Source organism: Numenius arquata, chromosome 11 (assembly GCF_964106895.1).
Source record: "Numenius arquata chromosome 11, bNumArq3.hap1.1, whole genome shotgun sequence".
Lineage (NCBI taxonomy): Eukaryota > Metazoa > Chordata > Aves > Charadriiformes > Scolopacidae > Numenius > Numenius arquata.
This window is the reverse complement of record NC_133586.1, coordinates 28,799,635-28,821,735: the sequence shown is the minus strand read 5'-3', so window position 1 is coordinate 28,821,735 and position 22,101 is coordinate 28,799,635. Positions and strand designations below refer to the sequence as shown.

At 38.4% G+C, this 22,101-nt stretch overlaps 1 protein-coding gene across 1 annotated transcript in view; it reads right to left on the bottom strand.

Moving 5' to 3' along the window:
- Window positions 1-21,769, bottom strand: part of SLIT3 (slit guidance ligand 3) — a 519,985-nt gene extending 498,216 nt beyond the window's left edge. The window contains exon 1 of the mRNA XM_074156582.1: window positions 21,585-21,769. Coding sequence (XP_074012683.1) covers window positions 21,585-21,769 — 185 coding nt within the window. The remainder of the gene's footprint in view (window positions 1-21,584) is intronic.
- Between the last annotated feature and the right edge of the window lie 332 nt (window positions 21,770-22,101).

The window sequence follows — 22,101 nt, the reverse complement described above, 5'->3', positions numbered from 1 at the left end:
ACCTTAACAGGACTGAAGCAGTATGAGAAATAAACTAGAGTGCAGAAGTGTTTTATGATACTGAAACTTATTTCTGATGGTTATTGACAAATGTCAAAATACCACTAATAAAATTCTTAAGTCAGAAAATGGTTTAAAACCAGATAGAATAAACTTTTAAGAGTTATTTTATGCATCTTAGCACAGGACATATTTAAATAATAAGCACATTCTCCTGTCAGAAAACCATTTTCTTTAGCACAAATGGGAACTAAGGATAATGATAAGGAGATGAGGGGAAAAAAATCCCTACATTTCAGTTATATGAAGACGACAAACAGTATCTTTGCTTGACCTTCGTCAACTGTATTTAAAAAAGGTCCATTAAAGAAAAAAACACACAAAACAACTACAGGGCACTTCTATTGCATGTACCAGCAATTCTCTTCCATTTGCCTTTATCCTGTTGATTGAATCGTGCTTTTCTCCAAGAACACCGTTGAATCACTGCCTACATTTTTCAGATTTTCCAGCTTAATTTCCTCTTCTGTTCTCAGTTCAGTTCTTCCACCCTGGTGCATCATTAACTACTCACTGGTGCGCCAGCGTGACCTGATTGCAAGCAGCATCGGTAAGAATTAAGTCTGGAGTAAGCACCGCATAAATAGCTTGTATTTTACTTGCATGTTGTTTCCCATCTGCTTTTCATGTCATTCCTTTAGAAGTTTTCCCTTCTGAGTACCTCAGAAAAGGTCTAGCAGAGCACAGCATTAAGCTGGTCAGAATTCTCCAAGGCAGATAGGAGTCAGCTAAGGAATATAGGGCGACACAGTGTCATTGGCCCCGCTTTTTGTCCATTTTGGTAAGACTTAATTCTCAGCACAGCTTTGCTCTGCTTGAACAGTGTATGCAGAACTGCATTCCTGGCACAAACATCGCAATCTCTCCGCCACCCCATCCCTACTACCCAGTCTGTGAAACCAATCCCACATACCAGCTCTATTCCTCTCTACTTTCAGCCCCAAGAACAGTCCTGCTACTCAATATTCTTCCCCTGGTGCAATCTTCAGCTCTCTATTCTGAAGGAGACTTTAACATGCCTTGATCAATATGTATCTTGAGATTGCTTTTTCCTCTACTCCCGCAGATTGGCACAGCCTATACTGTATACCTAATATCAATCTATTAATCCCTTCTGACCGTTAGTATCTAAGTCGAACGCTTCCATTTCTGTAAGTAAAATTAGACAATACCCTAACTTAAAGAGAACAGTTCTTGATGAAGTTTACTTTCTTTAAACCATTTAGGATTTAATTGATAACTGCTGCCTCTGTCTGTTTGAAAAAGCAGTATTCACCTTCTAAGCATTTGCCTGTTTTCCAGCATGCTCTCCCTCAAGGCTTATCTGCCATTTGAAGAAAACCAGACCAAAACCTTGATGAACTCCTATGTAACACTTCCTCCTCCTGTTCACAGTAGGTCTAACATGGCTGCAAAGCAGCAGATTGCCACAGGTTACCCCATTAGTCAATTAAACTTTGTGACTGTGAAGTTACTGAACTAATGCAGACATTAGTGATTTACAGCTGGTATTTGTGGGCAACATAATATTTTATGTTTCCTTTATAAAGTTTGGCAGCTGGTTATGGGCTCACTAGTGGGTTTCAACTACAAAAAGCTAAACCTTAACATCTAATCTTGGTTGGCTTTCAAGCACATCAGCTTCCATAAGAACCAGTGGAAGCAAACAGAGCTTTGAAAAGAGGTCATCTGGGTCAAGGACAAGGGGAAAATTATACTGCAAAGGTGAATTTAATTTATATTTAACTTCAACAGATACCTACGTGCAGATACATTTATTCTACATAAAATTGTTATTGTGCAGAATTCCTGCATTTTGCAGCGTGTGAGGCCAAAGTGGATCTTAGAGCTTACTCAACACGTTTCTCCCACCCCACATGTACACAAGCCCAGCATTTCCCATTCAGATAATATTGTCCCACCATCTAAGAAAATCTGAGAACGCTCCATTAAAGAATACAGGTCTCTTCTGGTGCATCAGCAGCAAAGTTGATACCACTCACTTAAAAAGAAACTACTGTCATCTATATCAGCTTTAGTAAAGCTTTCGGGTTTAGGTTTCTTGTCAATCTATTTTTCTTTTTAGCACAGAACATGTTAAGGACAATGCAGGTGTAGGGACAGCTTTAAGAAAACAGACATGGAAGGAATTATTTCAGTGGGAATATAAACATGAATTGGACTAGAACGGTACAAGACATTATGAAAGTGACTTCAGATGAACTGTTAAAGGGAGCTTTACTCATAAACATGTCCTGCTATGTTCTAATAACAATTTAATTCAATACATATTTTGTAGATGTTGAAGACTGAGTCACACAATGTACACACTTATTACAAACAGGGATGCTTGGAGCAACTGGAGCAAATCCTGCTTCATAGCAAGAATTCCTCTGAATTGCTTCATCCTCCATTCTTCTCTAAAGACAATTGGTGAACTTAAGACAGACTTTTAAATGTTTTAAAGCATCACCATTCTCTGGAGCATGCCATTATGCAGCTTCAAACAGCTCTAGGAGTACACAGCTTTCTCTATTGCATTACTTCAACTTCAGTTGATAATTATTCTGCTTCGCCACTCAACTCTTCCAAAACATCCAGACGCTGTTCTCCATCCCCACCCTCTTCCTTGGACTGTATAAAGTTTATGACTCGAGCACTAAATCCACTTGCCACTTAACACTACATGCTTCTGTCTTCTACACTTGCATGCCTTGGAAAATACACACACTCATCTCAGACAGCTCAGGGCCTGTAGTTCTCCCACATACAAGATCAGAATTGAGTTTGACAACACGTCTCCACCACAATCACCACAATAAACATTCCAACTCTTACAAAAGAGCCAATAACAAAGGCAATCAGATGCTGAAGCCTTGCAACAATCTTCAAATCAATAATTCAATACTTACATATAAATAAAAAATCCTTATACAAAATTCAAATCCTGTTGTATACAAGGATGCAAAAACTCAAAAAAACACTACTAAATTGTAGCAAGTTCCTGTTACTCAGACATCATTTTGCAGCCTGCTGCACCCCCTATGCATTGTAGTCTCCAAGATAATCCAAAGTTTGGGCAGTCATTGTAGTTGTGAGTCTTGAACCTACCCAGGTGAGTCCCTAACTTAATTCCCCAAAACTATAGTATCTTTTTTTCATCAGCTGCCCATTTTGGAGCTAGCTCTGCTTGTGTAGTTATGCTTTTCTATGCACAGAGAATCCAAAGTCAAAAGCCTTACTAAAGCTTAAAAGCCAGAGGCAATCCTAACAACAAAACTGACGATCCAACAATTTCACAGTAGTAGCCGATTTTGTATCTCAGCCACGAACACAAGTCCTAGATGGGCAGTATTTTGAAAAATAATGATTAATCCATTCATCTTTAACCTAGGAAAACATTACACATAACGAAAATACACACAAAGTGAAATTAACCTGCTATCTAAGGAGAAGGGAACCTAGAACACAAGTTGCAACTTCACTCAAGTCCTCAGATGTTTGTTCATTTATATTAATAAAGAATTCAGTAAGAGCAGCAGAGAAACTGCATACTGTATTTAAGAAAAATTAACTACCATACACTTCAAAAGCCAGCTCTTACCCAAGTTACACAGCACTAGGGTTCTTTCCTGTCCAACTGCTTCATAAGTAAGCTTACTTCCAGTCATAGAACCTCAAACACAAAATTTAGTTTCTGTTCCTGCAGTGTTTTCAAAGTGGCTATCACATACCAGCTCAAAGCTATCCACGTCTGGGACAAACAAATCAGCATAAAACCCAATACTCTGAAAAGAATCCTGATTAAACCAATACCCGGTGTGATCTACAGATAAGATGCATTTGTCTTGATCTCGTTTTTGGTGTTTTCCAACAAGGGGTGCATAAAATTTGCATGTCACACAGAACAATGTAGTTGGGAATTAATACAAGTCTCTCTCGCCCCCTGACAACCAAACAGGTCAGGATCCACCATACCATCTAGAACTCGCATCAAAACAAGCCTCAGCTAGGACAATTCATGGAACTTCCAAAAGTTCAGGAAGAACAGAAGAAAAACAATTTCCCCACAAATTTAAGAGAAACTGTTTTGAGGAGATAGCACACATTTTTTGTTATGACTAATCTGTAATACATTCCGAAGAATTTTAAATGATAAATCAACTTGGCATTAACATTCGAAATGTGGGAGATGAAATTCAAGTGATAACAATTGAATCCAGATTCCTGAATCTGAAGAGTTACTGATATTTGTCATTAGCCCAATTCCTCCAAATAACTCAAGCAGCACACATTCTTGGGAAACAAGGCTTTTATTGTTTTGCCATTACACTGCTAAAGGACTTTGTCCATCCAAACCACCTGCTAGAATGACAGCTGAGTCATCCCTTTAAAATCTTCCTGTTGGATTTGTTTTCCCAGCCCCAAATCACTATGCAAGGTAACCAAGAACACAAACACCACCTGAGCTGGAGGAAACATACATTTCACAGGTAAGTTAACCATTTACTTGGCTACCTACTGCACTCGAGAAGCTTGAAGCCACAAGGGAATGCCTTCCTGATTTTTATGAAAGCTACCTGCAGGGTTGAAGGCAAAAGGTTGTTAAGTAAAGCCTTCCTCTCTAAAGAGTACTTTTGCTCTTAGTTTGGGAACATACTTAAAAGGAGAAAAATTGAGTCCCATGTGCAATTGTATCTATAAAGTAGCTTTTGGCTACCCTTTACAGTTTTTTCATAACCAGTATCTGGTTTATTATTTTAATCATTTTCCAGGATTTCTATTATGGAGTTATTTTGTCTTTAAGGGGTATGGACCACCACTAGTCTCTTAGCCTTAAATGAGTATAATACCCTATGGAAAGCGCTTGGCAATTCTCTTATGCCTTCAATCCAAGAACTTCAAAGTTACTATGATAAACTACTCAATTATAACACTACCCTAAAACCCTCTGGCAGCACAATCTGCATATCTTCAGATTTAACATATTTCCATCTCAACAGGAAATAAAGTTCTGGGACTGGATTTTATGAAATACACAAATTCCATTATTCCATTAGTTTCCAAATCACTTGGGAAAGTACCAGTATCACTTGTAAAGAAAAAGACAAAAACTTTAAAATCATGTTCGATTGAAGTTTGGTTTGGTTTTGGTTTTTTTTAAGATGGTTCATTCAATCTTGATATAAGATCAAGTTATTTCTTCTTAAAACAAACAGTTGACTTCACAAAGGAGGATGAGGGGTTTTTTTTAATTTTTTTTTTACTGACTACTAGGAAGACTGATAATGTCTAAACATTTCACATATTCTACTTAAATAGAAAAAACATTGTCCTCCATCTACGAGAAAATAAGCCCATGCAACAATTAGAGGTTGGGCACTGACAGACCAGGGACTTGCTTTGCAGGAAACGATCTTGGAGTCCTACTGGGCCACAAAACATCAGTCATTTGCCCTTGCAGCAGTGAAGGCCTTGACCAGACTGTACTAGCAAGAGTACAGCCAGAGAGGGTTAAGAATTTGGAAGACTTGACTAGTCTTTTGTATTCAGGATTGGTGACAGTTCATCTGCAATACCGTACCCAGTTTCAGGCTCTCCAGCACAAGAGAGGCATTGACAGATTGGAGAGAGTGAAGTAAAGGGCCACTGACACCATCAGAGAGCCGGAGCTTACGACATACAAACAGAGGCTGAGGCTTGATGGACTTAAATAAAAGGTTAAGGGGAGATCTTACTGCAGTCTATAACCTCTTAGGTAGGTAGGAGAATATAGACCCCCTTCTCTGATCTGCAGTAAGGTCAAGTCATATGTGGAGGAACATTAGTAGAGAAGAAACAAGGCTGGCTGCCACAACCACCAGCTCTTGTAGGGATGCAGAAGTATTTTGCATCGCTTCAGTAATGAGTACTGTGCAGTATGTTAACATAGGAATATTTGGGTCCAGTAATTTTGATATTGCTTGCTATTCGTGTTAAACAGAATAACAATAAACTTACAGTCCAACATCTAATGATTTTTGTTGTTGTTTTTGTTGGATAGCACCACATGTATGAAACTGGATAGTTTCAGTCTCCGGAATAATTTAAATAGTAATTAAATAGCCACACAATAGCTGGAATGTACAAATTCTGTGCTGCAGTCCATCGTACTTTTGTAACACACCTACATGATACAGCTTTTTAATTAAAAAAAAAAAAAATAGATCATCCCCTCTGATTACAGAAGGCTTTCAGGTATGACTCAGACTCCTTCCATCTGAACAATGAGAAAACTGATCTTGGAGGTTAAGTGCCCTAATTTTGTGAATAAACTATCCATTCTTAAGCCCATTACAGTAGTGCTTGGTTAATAACCCACATTAAGTGTCCAAATCATCTGGAACTGCTTACAGGCATCGCACTTCTGTCCTCATCCTTATAATAATAAGAAAAATGACTTGGCGAACTATAGGTGTTAAAAAACACCAAGGAAAAAAATTACCTATTGCAACCTGTGCAGTGGCTAAATCGCCCATAGAGCAGATTGCTGGTGGAAGTTGTACCTGAGGCCTGCAGAAAGCAGCACAAGGGACTCAGTAATTCAAGTACTCTGTTTCTTCCAAGGAAACACATTTGCCCCAGCCTGCAGGAACTCCTAATTACCATAGCTTGCAGATTTTATTACATTTATTGTATTATTTCATATATTATGAAACAAGCAGGAAGAGGTAATGTTTTTACACCACCATTGGAGTAACTAACATGGTGGGACCCCTCTTGTAGTTATATGTATATTTGGTGATAGTTGAAAACAGGGTTCTCAGTAAAAACAGGCAAGGAAGAGGAAGAAGAGCAGCTGCCCTTCATGTGAAGGAACAGCTCTAATGTCTGCAGGTCCTCTAAGGAGGAAGAGTCCCTTTGAGTGTGCAAGTCTGGATCAGAGGAAAGGTTGGTGAAGGTGACATTACGGTAGGAGTTTGTTACCAACCACCCACTCGGGATCAAGGAGGGAACAACACTCCTCTTTAAGCAATGGGAGGAAGTGTTCAGATCACAGACCCTGGTTCTTATGAGGAACTTGAATCTCCCTGACATTTGCTGGAAAGACAGCACAGGGCAGGCAAACAAGTCAGGCAGCTTCCAGAGGGTGTCAGACATTGCTTCCTAAAATAGATGCCAGATGGGCCAACCGTGGGTTAACTTCTCCCAATGTGCTACTTGCAAATGATGAATTGGTTGGGAACGAGATATTCAGTAGAATCCCTGGCTTCAGTGATCATGTAACAATGAGATTCCAAATGCTGAGGGGTGTGAAGAGGGTAAGTGGCCGAGCATAGAGCCTGGAGTCCAGCAGAGCGGAATTCAGTTTTGCAGAATTCTGAAATTTTTCAGAATTCAAGGGACTGATGAGGGACATCCTGCGGGAAGCAGCGTAGAATAACACAAGAATACTCCATCCAGATACTGAGGAAAATGAGCAGATGTATCAGATACAGTGGAGCCTTGCTGTGACATCTCTGATACGGGTAAATAATACATTTGTCTTCAAAAACATTGGAAAAAATAACATGGCAAAGTACAGGCTGGTCAGCATCAGACCCATTTTGGTCCCTTGAAAAGTCAGTGCAAATACTACTGGAAGAGTGGCTACAAAGAAGATGGAGACTCCCTTTTTACAAGGAGTCACATGGAAAAGACAAGGGGTAATGGGTACAAGTTACTCCTGGGGACATTCCAGTGGGACACAAGAAAAATTTTTCACACTGAGAATAATGAGCCATTGGAATAATCTCCTCGGGGAGGCGGTGGACTCCCCAACAGCGGGCACTTTCACGATTGCTTTCTGGGCACAGGGAAGAGAAGGTGACTGAAAACAGCCAACATTTACCAAAGTTATATCATGCTTGACCAACCTGCCTGCCTTCTACACTGAAATGACACCTGTGGATTAACAGTGAGCAGTGTCTTTCTCAATTACACAGGGAATACCGTGTCCAGTTTTGGGCCCCTCAGTCCTGTGTCTGAGGAAGCTTAGCTTGTTTACCCTGGAGAAGAGCAGTTTTCCAATACCCACAAAGGGGTTACTCCAAAAAAGGAGCAAGGTTCTTTACTGAAGTATGCAGCAAAAGAGATACAATGACCATGAACTGAAATAAGGGAGATTCTGGCTGGTTATAAAAAACCCCACCTTGTTATTATCAGGATAGTCAAGCTATGGAACAGGCTGCACAAAGGTGCTGTGGTTTTCAAGAATCAACTGGACAAATCCTTCTGTAACCTGGTCTTAATTCCGTGTCGGCCCTGCTTTGAGCAGAGGATGAAGTAGGAGACCTCCTGAAGTCCCTTTCAACCTTAAAGATTCTATGATTCTACATTTTCTACAAAGAAAAGGGGGAAACATTTGTTTGTTGGTTTTTGTTTTGGGGGGAGGTGAGGGGTTACTAGACAGCTTTTCATCTGAAGCATGAAGAAAACTATAGAAAACACTTTAAAAAACAGTTGCTACAGAAACATAATTTAATATAAAGAAACCAGGATGTGCACATTAGAAAAAAAGAACAGTACTGTGTCGTATTAACTCAAGCATCATTTTCATTCATATATTAAAAAAAGGTTAACAGCTGCATGTACAAAAACTTTATTTTTTACTTCTTATCAATACTTAATTTTATTTAATCATTCTTACTTAACTGTATCTCATCTTTTATATCCAACATGCACCAGCTGGTTTTACGGACAGTAGGTGGTTCCATCAGCCCAGTGCTATTCCAAAGACCAAGTAGTTACACAGGGAGAAAATCAGACAGTGCCAAATATTCTCTGGGCCATATTTTCACTCAACAATCAAACGAACAATCTCATCAGGATACGGATAGAGCCATGCCCGCACTTCAGTCTTCTTCACTTTTGGACTTTAAAGGCTACTCAAATGAATTCACATTTCTGTCTCAAACAGGAACACCTTGTAAATCAAAGTAAAATAACCGGTGATAACTGAACTTCAGAAAATCTTCTAAAAAATATAAGCATTCTTCAGAGTTAACATCACTACACAATTTATAGTAAATACTTCCCAAAATTTGAATAATTTCTTCTGTGTGTTTAATGTTAATTGAGGCCTTCTAGAATAGAATACAGTAACTAAAATGAGAAACAAGGATTGACAAAAAATACTATTTTTCCTGAGATTGTCTACAGAATTAAAAGAACAAAACTGACAAAAAACCCAAGTGTATAGAAGAGTCAGGGCAAAAAACAACCACAACAGGCTCATTTGGGGGAAAAAAAAAAAAAAAAAGAAGAAAAAACCAAACCACTGCATGTAAACCTCAGCAAAATTCATATTGCTTTATTCCGCAGAGACAATATCTGATGTTTGCATTTAAGTCTGCATTTCACTTAATTATGTGGTAGATGACAGAATATAATGCAGCGAAGAAACTGCTGTTTAGGTGCTCTTCACTAACACAATTTGATGTTTAGGACTTGAAATATTTCACAGCTACTTTTGACTTGTGTAATTCTTGATGACTTGGGAGAAAAGTTCTACCAACAAACAAATTTTAGTGAAGCCTGACATGAAAATCAAGCCTTGATTTCATCTCCTTGCTCACTTTTGGCATGCACAGACTAGAAACTCTTCCCAGGAGATTTCTTCCTGGAAAGGTAAGAGAGGTCTTTGTTTGGGTTTGAGCTTTTTTTGCTGTTGCTCAGGATTTTCTTTTTAATTTAACAAGCACCTAGTTTCACCAATTCTATCCCTTCCAAGACGTACCACACTGAGTGTACATGTCTACCATAGCCACTAAGGAGCCTGTTAAGCCAAGAAGTTGCAGTAAAAGATGTAGGACAGTTTTAATATGTAAAATGAAATTTTGAAGGAAGTTGCGTATTGACTTAACCACGTAACATCCATATATAACAACAACAAGCAATTGTCTTCACTCTCTAGTAGATTCCCACCTTCCCTGTCCTCCACCAACTGCTGGTTTTCAACTATTGACTCACTGGATTGAAGTTGAATTTTTATCACAACATTTGCTAAATGAACAAAAAACTGAAAAAAAAAGTTTTTCTAAACATGGCTTGGCACACATACTTGGTGTTTCAAGTTACTGAAACTACTCACGTTTAGAAAACCACTTTGCACTAAGTCTATTATATACCTAAGAACTACAAAAGAACAAGTTTGGAAACTGTCTACTCTGTAAAATGAAGCTAACGTCAACTGCAAATAATTAATTTTTAGTTTCCAAAAAACTTCATAAGCAATTAGCTAAAGAACTTCCCAGGCCAAAAAAAACCACCAACCCCAGAGAACCAAACAACCCTCAGAAAGTCCATAAACACTTGATTACTCCTTATCTTTTGCTGCCTTTTCATATGTTATCTATTAAAACTCACAACTCCAAAGGATCATTGGGCTGTTTCTCATAATTTCACATTCTTATCTGAGAAACTTATATCCAGATGTGTTTTTGTCTCACTCTGAAGAACCAGCCTTTGCCTTAAGGCTTTATTTCTCAATATCTTCTTCCACTTCTGGAAAACAAGTTTTCTTTGCTCAAGAATTTTACTTCTGTGGTTTGTTTCACCACTTCATTCTCATCTCTAGCTTGGCTCGCTACTGCATTTATTTAGGCATTTCAGAAATGCACAACTGCTTCCCTGTACCATTTCCTTATAATGAGTTCCCTTTTTTGCTTCCCAACTGTATTCTCAAGACACCATCTATAACCAGCTCTACCACTTCAAGAGGATGAGACAGGGTGCCTCTTCTCATGACTTTACAACTATTTGAGAGAAGCTTGTGACCCAGAAGTTCCCATCTCGCTAAGTGATGCTGTAACCACTACAACCCTCACCAAGCAAAGACGTTGCATCCATGTTTCTCCAAAATCAGCATTTCAAAAAAAATGTACTTCTTATAATGACTCCCCAGTCTAAACAAAACCATCACGCATATGAAAGATAAATTTAGGGAAAACCTGTAAGTTAAGGTCCCATTAAAGTCCAGGCAAAACACACTTTATGACTAACAGAAAGACACAAGACTGCTTTCAGTATGCAACTTTTTCTTGCTAAAATTTCTCAGAGTCGTATTGAAAGAATACTGCTTTAAACAAACAGTAGTGTCTCCACATCTGCGGACAGTACACATAAAAGCAGTGATTAATTATCATGGGCTTGATGTCATGTGACCACATTTGTTATATGAGCTTTATATGCTATGTATTATATTCTAAAACAGAGAGAATAGGCAACCAAACCTTCAGCAGGCAAGGATTCTGTGCTGTTTGCTATTTGCTTATTGCAAGGGGAGAAAAAAACACATTAATGTAAAGCTAAATTCTATTCTCACATAGAGCTCTGGGTAACAATTAAGAATTTCTTTGGTCTTCCATCTTAACAAAAGACAGCATGTCCCAAGGAACATGATCACAGAATTCCAGGGCAATGTCTTCCATTCTATCATGAGCTTTTTGGAATTTCTAAAGAAAAACTTGAGTTAACTATTTGAATTTTTTCTACTTGGGGCAAGCTGTTTGTGGAAAAAGCCTAAGTTTTTGTATTAGGCCAGTATTACATACTACATGAAACTCTATCTACTGCTAATGCTAATAATTATTTTTGCCAGACAGATAACCAACTACCACTACAACTTTAAAAGCTGATAAAATATCCAAAGGAGCGTGCTCGTTACTCACCAGTCCATACTCAGAGAAAATGTCAGTGAAAAAAAAATACAGTAGGACAGTTTGGCTGAACTGACTTAAAACATTTAGTTTTACTATGACCTGAGAAAGCGTGTAAGGCTCACAATTCACTGCCTGTATCTTTGGAAACTGTCAAGGTTATTTATTACAGTCCCATAACAACATATGCTAGTTAATGCCTTACAATCTACTAATACATCTATTTTGTACAAGTTAACCATACACACTCCTTACCAGCCACCAGAATAAAGCAAAAAGACCAAGTGAAAAAAAACAAGGACTAAGAAATAGTTCTCTATTAGTATGCACAAGAATGCACCTATGCCTCTGCTTTCAGCATATTATTTCCGTAATAGTTAAACGCTTATCTTTTGAAATATTTCATGAGAATGTTCATTCACATACTCTTCCCCTCCACCCACCCACCCCCCCGTTTTCCCCCGGTCAAGCAGGCAACCTTGACAGAATCTAGCTCTTGGAAAAAAGAGTTTGGAGCCAGACATGAAAAACTGCATTTTATAGTGCTGTGATTTTGGAGATCAGAAGCTCAGATTCACTAATATGAAATTTATTACCATTTCTGTTATCATGCCTAGGAGCAACCCTATGATAGCTCAAGATTTCTTCACGTTAAGTGTTATACAAACAAGGAAGACCCAAAGGGCTTTCAGCAAAGACAAAAAGAGCAAAGGGATGAAGACAAGCAGGTGAAGTAGTACTGATCAGTACAGCAGGCACCGTCCCCAACTCTAAGATAGCCTAACTTGCACTACATGTTTTTAACTGATATCATAAAATCACAATAAATTTTGCAAACTGACCTTTTCTTTTTAAGTGAGGACAGTTTCTCTCAAGCAAAAGCATCAAAGTTGAAGGAAAAAAAAGGAAAAAAAAAAAAAATAAATCTATCAGAAGTGGAGACCATCACTATCCCTGCTCCACCCCCACTTCTACAAATGTGTTCACAGGCTGCTAAAATGGGTTACTGATCTCCAAATCATTAACTTCGAGAGCAGTTTATCCCTCCACTTACACAGAGCTCTGGTTGAAACAGAAGAACCCATCTGCCTGTGCAGACAGGAACGACTGTGAAGGTCCACAGAGAAAACATTCTGAAAAGTTAAAGGCAACTGATTTGTCTTGTTCTTTTCTGTGCTTGCCTGTATGTACAGTCACCACATAACGTCACTACAGTATCTCCACGCAACAAAAAGAAGGTTAAAGCCTCTTCAATTAAACTCCTAAATATAGCATCACTGCTAAAAGCCTTGCACCTCAAGCTGGAATGAACACAGGTCTACAAGCAGCCAGAGAGGTATCAACCGTAAGAACACCATCTCCCAAACCCCTCAGCGTTGCCTGGACTCTAAATACATTTTATAGGTGTTTGAGGGTCTCAGTAACCTGACACTGCTTCCACAAGGCTGATTCTTCACCACATAGCTGGAGCTGGAAGTCAGTCAGTCACACTCACCTCTACGCAGGAAGCAGAGGGTTCTCCTACCAAGTCCCTCTGACATAAGACTCATTTCTGCAACAGTATTGCAAATTTTCATGAAAGAATAGGTAAACGTGTGTTGGTGAGCCATACAAATTCTGAAATCAATTTAGAAGTAAGCTGCAGATAGGTTTTGCAGATTGCTTGATGGAAAGTCAAGACACAATCAGCTTTAAAGCACTGGGTTTTCTTCCTCATTTTAACTGAACTCATGTTTATTGGAAACATCTCTTCATCTGTGACAGAAAAGGACAGAATGTAGCCATTGGTTAAAATTATTTCCACCTGAGAGACAAAATTAAATTAAGGTCTCAGAAAAAGAAGAAACTCACAGATAGTAAAGGTAAAAACCTAATTAAAAGCTCCAGGAATCTATCAATCATAAGACTAAAAACATATATTGCAGCCAAACAGATGGTGTAAAACCGAAATACGGGACAAATTTATTCTGTCAGACCAGATTCGGTTGAGGGGGGAGAAAAAACCTGAAAATAACTGGCAGAGGGGTAAGAGTCAGCCTCTTAAACCCTTTTTTCTACGGAGGTGGCTTTCAACTCATCTAAAATTTACTCTTGAGTATAAGATCACAAACCTGTTCCCTTATGTAAATAGGTAGGCAGATCTGTTATGTATTTAGTACCATTAGAAGAGACTGTCAGTTGCTTACAAGCCCATTTCTCAACGGGGAAGAAAAAGTTCCTGCCATTCCTGAAAGCCATTCAAGATCCTAAATGATACGTCTGACTGGACAACATTGAAAACAGATTTGAAAATAAAGCATTACGGATCTCTGGAGAAAAGACCTTAAACTGAAAACAGAATAGTTTGGGCCATTATTACAACCAGAACATTACTAGAACCCAGCCCTTTCTTATCCTCAAACCTACTCGGAAACAAACAAGAGAATCAAATTGATATAGCCTTAAATTGGCAAGCAAAATCTGATAATGAACAAAAAAGGGATGAGAGTGACAACAGCAGCCTCAAGCCAAAATCCATATAATACTACAATAATGCACTTGAATCAACAAGAATTAATAGAAGTTCCTCGTCATCCGAGAAGCACAAAGGAGCCAAGAATAAGAGGCACATTTTCAGACTTCACAAGAGGACGGGGCACAAAATTTACCTCTATCGTGATAACATTTTCTGAATACCACTGCTCATCTATACATCCTTGTGATAGGAACATACAGACAAAAAATCAACCAAAGAAATTGTTGCCACACATTACTTCTAGTCATTCTCTGTGATGACACCAACATTATCTTTCTTCAAAAAGCAGGAGCAAAAAATAAGCCGAACATAAAGAGAAGGTCCTTTAGGGAGCTGTGGAACTTCAAGGCAGAGGATGTGCATATTGATTCCTACAGCTGCCATCATCAAGCCCCCACCACAAAGTTGGCTCAACTTTAATCTATGACCTGCAAGCACTGGAGGAGCATACTTGCTCAGTCACACCTTCTCTCCAGCGATAGAAGATCAGCCATTGTTGAAAGGGGTTTCAATACTGAGCCATAGAAACTCTTTACTTGATGCAGTCTGTCTGTCTATAGTCACAGAGCGCAAACAGGAGAAACAACTAAGAGGTACTAGGTTACTTATGAAGAACATTCCACAACCTCTTCCTGAGGTTGACACAACATTTGAGATAATTCAGTAGTTGTAGTATTACAAGACACAGCAACGCTTACATCAAGACCAAAGTCCAGCAGTAGGCCTGCACTTCATGTAACACATCTGAGTGTTTCAGGTTGACTTAGAAAGGAAGAATCATCCCTTTAATCACAAAGGGTTTGCTACAGCGTAGTACCTCATAAGGCTGGAGGCACTTCTGAAGAAAAGGGAGGCTCCAGAACTTGCAAGTTCACAGTAATTCTGAATTGGAAAGAGCTAGTTACTTCAGTAACAAGACTTAGTAATGTTTTGTAGGTTCAAGTTTAAAGAAAGAGAGGCAAGTAAGGAAAAAAATAAAAAGATAAAGGAAATCAAGAATTACTGAGTTGGGTGAAGGGCGGGTGATTTACTACTTAATTTGATATTTTAAAAAATCCACAAATTAAATTATTTCATTTGCTTGAAGAATTATTTGAGTTGACAGTCAGCTGCAGTCCTCAGCCAAAGGTGAAAAAGTTTAATTGAAAGTCAGCCTTTGGAAATTTTATCTGAATATTACACCATCCATAGCAGGGGTAGTACGTGGAAAACAGCGCAATACAATTGTGGCTAGGAAAGGACCCTGATGCATTTCAACTTTGAACTCAAAGCAAAACAGTTTTTCAATAATTTCCAGTGAATCGAGTGTCAGCCATCGTAACTACAATATTATCCCATGGCATCTATTCTCCATCTTTGTTCAGGAATAATTAAATCTTCTAATGAAGGAAAAATGGATCCCACTAGACCATCACCAGACAAACATCTATTCATTTTTAAAGATCAGCTGCGGCAACAGGCAGCCACGGAAAATCAAGCACTGTGGGCACCACAAGAACTACATATCAAGAGTTCTAGAAAAATTAAGCTTCAAGTCATTTGAGCTACTAGTTCCTGGGAGGGAACACGTCCTGATTTAGGTCTTCTGAACAGTTTTGCCAGTAAACAAGCTCAATTCTTAACATACAATGACTGAAACTTACTCACTGAATATGCTTATTAGAGTTAAGCTCTTTCCCCCTATCATCCTTTTAACTCCCCAAGAATCTCGTGAGATTTCTGTGGGAAAACAGTTTTCTTTCTGCCCTGTTGAAGCTGAGGAATATTTTAGATACTCCTGAAATGCAGACAACAAATCATATCAGGTATTGATGTCCATGCAGGAGAGGTTATTTTTGTTTTCAACAGAACTGGAAATGCTTGAACTAAAAAAAAAAAAAGTTTGGTAGTGACATTCCAAAAGATTACTGATAGCACTCACTATGAAGGTCAAATGTCTTCATAGCAATCAACTTACAAGCGACAGACAGTGTACAACACAAGGAATTCCATACAGCTTGCTGCACAAGTTTAAGAGTATTAGGATTTAGTCATTCTTAGACTCACAATCCATCTATACAGGTAAGCTATGCCGACTTTGGCACACTCTTCCCCTAACTCAGATACACACAAATTCCAGGGGGGAAAAAAGCAATACTCCGCATCTATATTTTAGGACTACTTTTAAGTTGACAACCGTTCTTTAGAGGGACAACTTTACTTTCACCTGATTCTTTTGCATGAATCAATACTCAGCTGCACAAGTAAGGATACGAAAAGAGTTAATAGTCTCAAAGCAACTCATTAAAAAATTCTGAAGTAGTCTGGTCCCTTTGATCTCAGAATCTCATCCAAATTTGTGCAAATACAGACAACATGACAGTGGCCACTATTTGCTTCTGTAGCTACCAAATTACAATAGCTAATTTCATCCTCCTTCCTGTTTCCATCACTTCAAAACAAGGTAAAAAATTTTAATAGTGCAAGACTGTCATCCTACAGAAGTGCATGTCAATGTCCAGTGAAGCACAAGTAGTCAGCATTAAGTTAGTAAAGGGAAGTACCCTATTTATATTAAGCAATTCAGTCAAGTTCTCCCAGGATCAGTACCTCTGAGAGCAAGACCTTCAAAGCCAAAGCCACGTATGTCTAGTTATTGACACAAGACCTAAGAAAAAAAAAAAAAAAAAAAGAAAAAAGCTCCATGCAGGGTCTTGGAGACTATTGCTAGGCAAACAAATGAGTGGTAATCCCTAGTGGGAAGACTTCTAGAAAAACAGAATGTCAATGCAAGAGTCAGTATAATTATATTTGCATGTGTTTAACATTGCATTATGCAGTAATATGGAAGCATTCAAGACAGGAGCTTAGATTTAATTTGGAGACAAAATTGAGGAAGTTGAAGACTTATTACAAGCCAGTGCAACTTCAGCAGCTACATTCACCTAGGCCAAAAACACCATAATAATATATTTGTATAACAGAAACCCCAGACCACATGAAAACTCTAGAGTAAGCAGATGACTAAGCTTCTAAATTGCACCTAAATGTGGACACACTCAATTTAGCTACTCAGACAAAGCCCAGAACAGATTAGTCTTGCAAGCTTTATCAATTTAGCAAGGTAAAGAATCCTTCAAAGTAAAAGGCAAAACAAAACAACAATTAACACAGGAAAGCTATCAATTAAACAAGATTCTAAGCCACCAAGTATAAACTCATCAAGAACTCAAACATGGCTTAAGACTCCAAAGAACAGACAGGGAGAGAATGAGACATAGATGGAAGGAAAACACAAAGACTCAAGGCTTCATACTCAAACAGAAAAGCAGATACTGACCCAGAAGACTTCTGAGCAGCTTCTCCATTATCACTTGTTCCTTTCAGAGCTGAAGAATACAACTGCCAAGCAGGTGGCTTTGATCTGCTCACTGCATTTACACATCGTCTCACACTAAACTTGACTATCAGCATTATTAAGTGTTATAAAAAGCCACATGTATAATATTTTACATATATAGAACACGCTTCCACTGAAGAAAATTGGATAATCACGTATAAGAACTAAAGCACTGCTAAGCAAAGTCTGATTGGGAGTCTGATGAAACAGTCCTAAGGAACTTTTCAGAAATTAAAAGATTCAAAATTTTTTTACAGATGCATTTAACTTCCACTTACTTTATTAGCACAACACATTTTATCAGTTGCATAGCTTAAATAAAAAAAATAAATCACTGTGTCCACCCCCAAAAGTTAACTGTTAAATTTTTAGTTTTCTCCACAACACAAGAGAACTATAAATTTTAATCTTTTGGTAGGATGTTAAGTTACTTAGCAAATATGGAATGGATCAGTAAATACTAACAGCAAGCCAGAAGGTCAGCTGTATCACCCTGCTCATCTACAAGGTCCTCTGTGGAGCATCACATCTTGCAATTTGGGGTAAGTGTTAAACCTAATTTCATATCTCTCTCCAGTGAAAAGATGATGCCTATTCTGGGGGCTCCTTCTCTAGAACACAGGGAAATGGAAGTTACTCCTTGGAAGTGACAAATTTCACCACTTATTTTCTCCAGTCTGAATCATTTCTTATACAACATTCACCTCTTTTTAGCTCTTCACAAAACCTAAGCAAAAGCTTGCATGTATACCACACAATTAGAAGACTATCATGGAATGTAATAACAAGGTAAACTGCAACACAAGCCTAATACTGCTTGCTATATTTGTAAAGCTACTATTAAAGTTGAATCTTTGTAAAAAAAGGTTAGGCTAGTTTTACAACTGTATCTGTGATAACTGGTTAATCTGTGGATTCCCTCCAAGACAGAAATCACAGGTACAACTGCTTACACAAAAATGCACCTTCAAAGCATTCAAAAAAAAAAAAGTAAGCATGCATCACATTTATGAAGAATCAGTAATCAAAATACTGGTGACGCCTATTTCTTGGTATACCACAAGAAGATCACTAGTTCATTTAATAGACACTCAACAAGAAGATTTTCTTCCCCCTAAAGACATTTCCCATTTTTTCCTTAATGTTATATTTTCAGTTCTCCTTGGGTTTCATATTAACACAAATTTAAATAATATTTAACTTGGCTCCACTAGCCCAAACATTCTGTAACATTTGTACAAATATAACTCTAAAAGCTTAGTGGCAAAATATTTTAAGTGGTGCCATTAGATCTCTTATTAATTAAAGCAAAAAGTTTCCAACTTGAACAGGTATGTGGAATTTTTAGCTCAAAAGAATGCAGAAAGAAGTGAAGACCTTTTCATAGCATAACAATCTAAAAAGTCACATGGTGTGTGGCCATCAAGAAACGTGTTAAAAGTTATTTTCCCAACATATAAACATGTCTCTGAGATTAAAAATATCTTTGTCATTTCAGATATAATCAATTTGGTTTTATTTACAAGTTAAAGTAGTCAAAGGCTACACATCAACCCAGTATTGTGTCACAAATAGTTACAGGTTATCATAGACCACAGAGAAAAATGAGTTACTCTGACACATCCAGTGCCTGACTGACATTTCACCTACAAGCAGAGTTTAGACTTGGGGAATATAAGGTCCTTTTCTCTCTCCTACTTATATTAGAAAACTCAAGTCAGTGCAATTAATAGAAAACTAGATTTGAAAGAACTGATACAAGCTCTAAAACACAGCTGTAATGAAGAAGACAGCAAACACTTAAAAACAGTGACAGGCTCATGATGGACTAACAGAATAAGATAACTGTATTTAAAAATAAAGAATAATGTGTTACTACACGATCCTCTGTATGCTATTTCCACATGGTTTCAGCCACCGAATGCTCTAATAATACACTATTCAAAAAAAAAAAAAAACCAAACCCCAAAGAAACAGACCACCCAACACAGCTACATTTCATATTTATCCATAATACATCTCTGAGGTTAAATATTCAAACTGAATATTGTGAACTAGCTACTATTGTTCTTCAAGCAGCCCTTAATCTAAAATTTAAATCTGTAACTAACACTAAAAATTATCAAGACCAAGAGTACAATGATTATACTCTTTCAGTGTTTTTAACACTTAACATACCAAGGCCAAGAAAATTACTCTTTCAGCTTGGTGCCTTACAGAAGGCAAGGAGAATTAACATCTCTATTAATTACATTCTCACAAATGAAACCCAGTGCCAAAACGAATTCAGTTCCCCTAAAACTTAGGCAATAACAAATCACCATTTTTAAGTTCTTCTCAGGTGGCTAACTAACATTGCATTTGTGAATCATTTTAACCTGATACGTAAAAGTTTAATTCTAGCCCTTGACTCTTACAACCATGCAAACACACCTCACCAATGAAGCACACAAAACATCTGTGTTACCACGCATGCTTACTCTGACTGGCTTGGGGTTCTACTTTGGCACTGGTTTGCTGGTGGGTTTGTTGTTTTGAAGTTGGTTTTGGTTGTTTTATTTTTTAAATCTCTAAACTGCCAGGTTGCTACCCATCAATTTTAGAGAGTACACAGTTTCATGCACAGAAGCGAAGCTCTCTATAACACAGGCATCTGAAAACTATTGTTCACACAGCTGGTGTTAAAAGGAAGGCTGATATGGCCATAAAACATTAAAGATGGTGGCATAGTCTACTAAGAAATCTGCATATTGCTATCATTTAAGAGGCCTCAGCACTATAAAATGCATATAGATATATTCAAGGATGCTATAAAATTTCATTCTGGGACAGAAGTTAGCCTTTAAGAGGGTTCTATGCATGAAAACCTTGTTTCATAACCTCATCTAACTTACTTTCTTGGAGGAAAAATTGCTTGAGAGTTTGAAGCCTCCCCAACTCTATAGCCCAGAAAAAATTTAAATAGGAAGTCAGGCCATACGATCTACAGCATTTGCTTACAAGTTCAAAACCATTTAAAATTATCAGCTAATCCACATAAGGCACAACTAAGTGCACTTCCCTGAGGTCATCCATACAGCCCAGCACAGAGCCCCGCTAAAGCTCTGTTTAACATTCCATTCTGGACATCTTCATATCTAGCACCGGGCACATTCTGAAATATGCCATATGCTATGCATTAAGCAGCAGCAGAGATGCCGTCCTCTGCACCGAGTGCCAGAGCTGTATCAGAGAACTGGTTTGCTTTCAGCTTTCTCCTCAGAAACTTGTTAAGCAAGTAAAAAAGCCACTAAAAAACTCCCGAGAACTTATGACACATAAGATTTACTATGAACACGTTCATTACATTCTCCTGCGCTGAGGCTGGAAGCACACTGCAACGTTACACTACTATCATAACCCCTGAAGTAGATTAAAAATTAAATAGCCAGCTTCACCACAGGAGTTTAAAACAGAAATCAGAGGCTGCTTTAATGTGACTTCTTATCCGTTTTAATTAGTTTATGGCAGTAGTCGATTTTTCCATGATGATGAAGTCACCATGCTGAGAAAGTAAGGAGAAACTGCTACCAACCACCAGGTGAAAACATCCAGGTTTCTAATTGCATATTAAACTGGTGTTTGCATTGACAATGATCATTGCTGGGAACACTCCAGGTAGAGCTCTGAACTCCATTACAAACAAGTCACTGCAAAACCCAATCAGATGATAACTAAAACTGAAAAAAACACCTGTGAAACTCTGAAACTGATTTTTTCTAAAAAGCAAGAACAGCAGCAGGAGACCTGTAACTTCTGCAAAGCTCCTCCCCTTCCCTCCTGAAAACATTAATCCGTGTTTGATTACTGAAACTGCTGCTAGTATGTACTCGGCACTGCTAGGCAGGTGTTGAGAAACTCATCCCAGGTGCTTCTACAAGTACTCGAGGAGCCCTTAACGGTTTTTACTTACAGTCTCTCTGCATTCCTGGGAATATCCCTCGGTACAGTTTTGAGTCCTAGTCCATGACAATCCACGTTGGAAGCAATACATGTACATTTATGCGGGCATCCTCCAACAGGCATCCAACTCGCGGAGCTCCAAAAGCTCAAGATCATTCCAAGGCACAGAAACGCACTTCTTCCACCAGACAACATGGTTTCTTGATCACTTCGGGGGGTATAAAAGTGTGCGCAAGCAGCCGGCCCTTAAAGATGAAATGCCTCTAAGAAGAAAGGGAAAAGAAAACAAGAGGCTCTTAGTACAGCCCAAGGGAACCCACCACTGCCATCATCGCCGGAGCACCAGCAAACCTTCAAAGGCGCCTGAAAAGGTTATGTTAGGTGGAAGAAGGTGGGGAACTGCCTGTCGGGCTCAGGTTTCTTTCTGTTATCTACGAACGGTACCAGAAGGCAGATAGTTTAACAGAGCTTGAGCCAGATGCGTCCTCAGATGAAAGAGAAACGGGGAGCAGAGGTAAACACACACA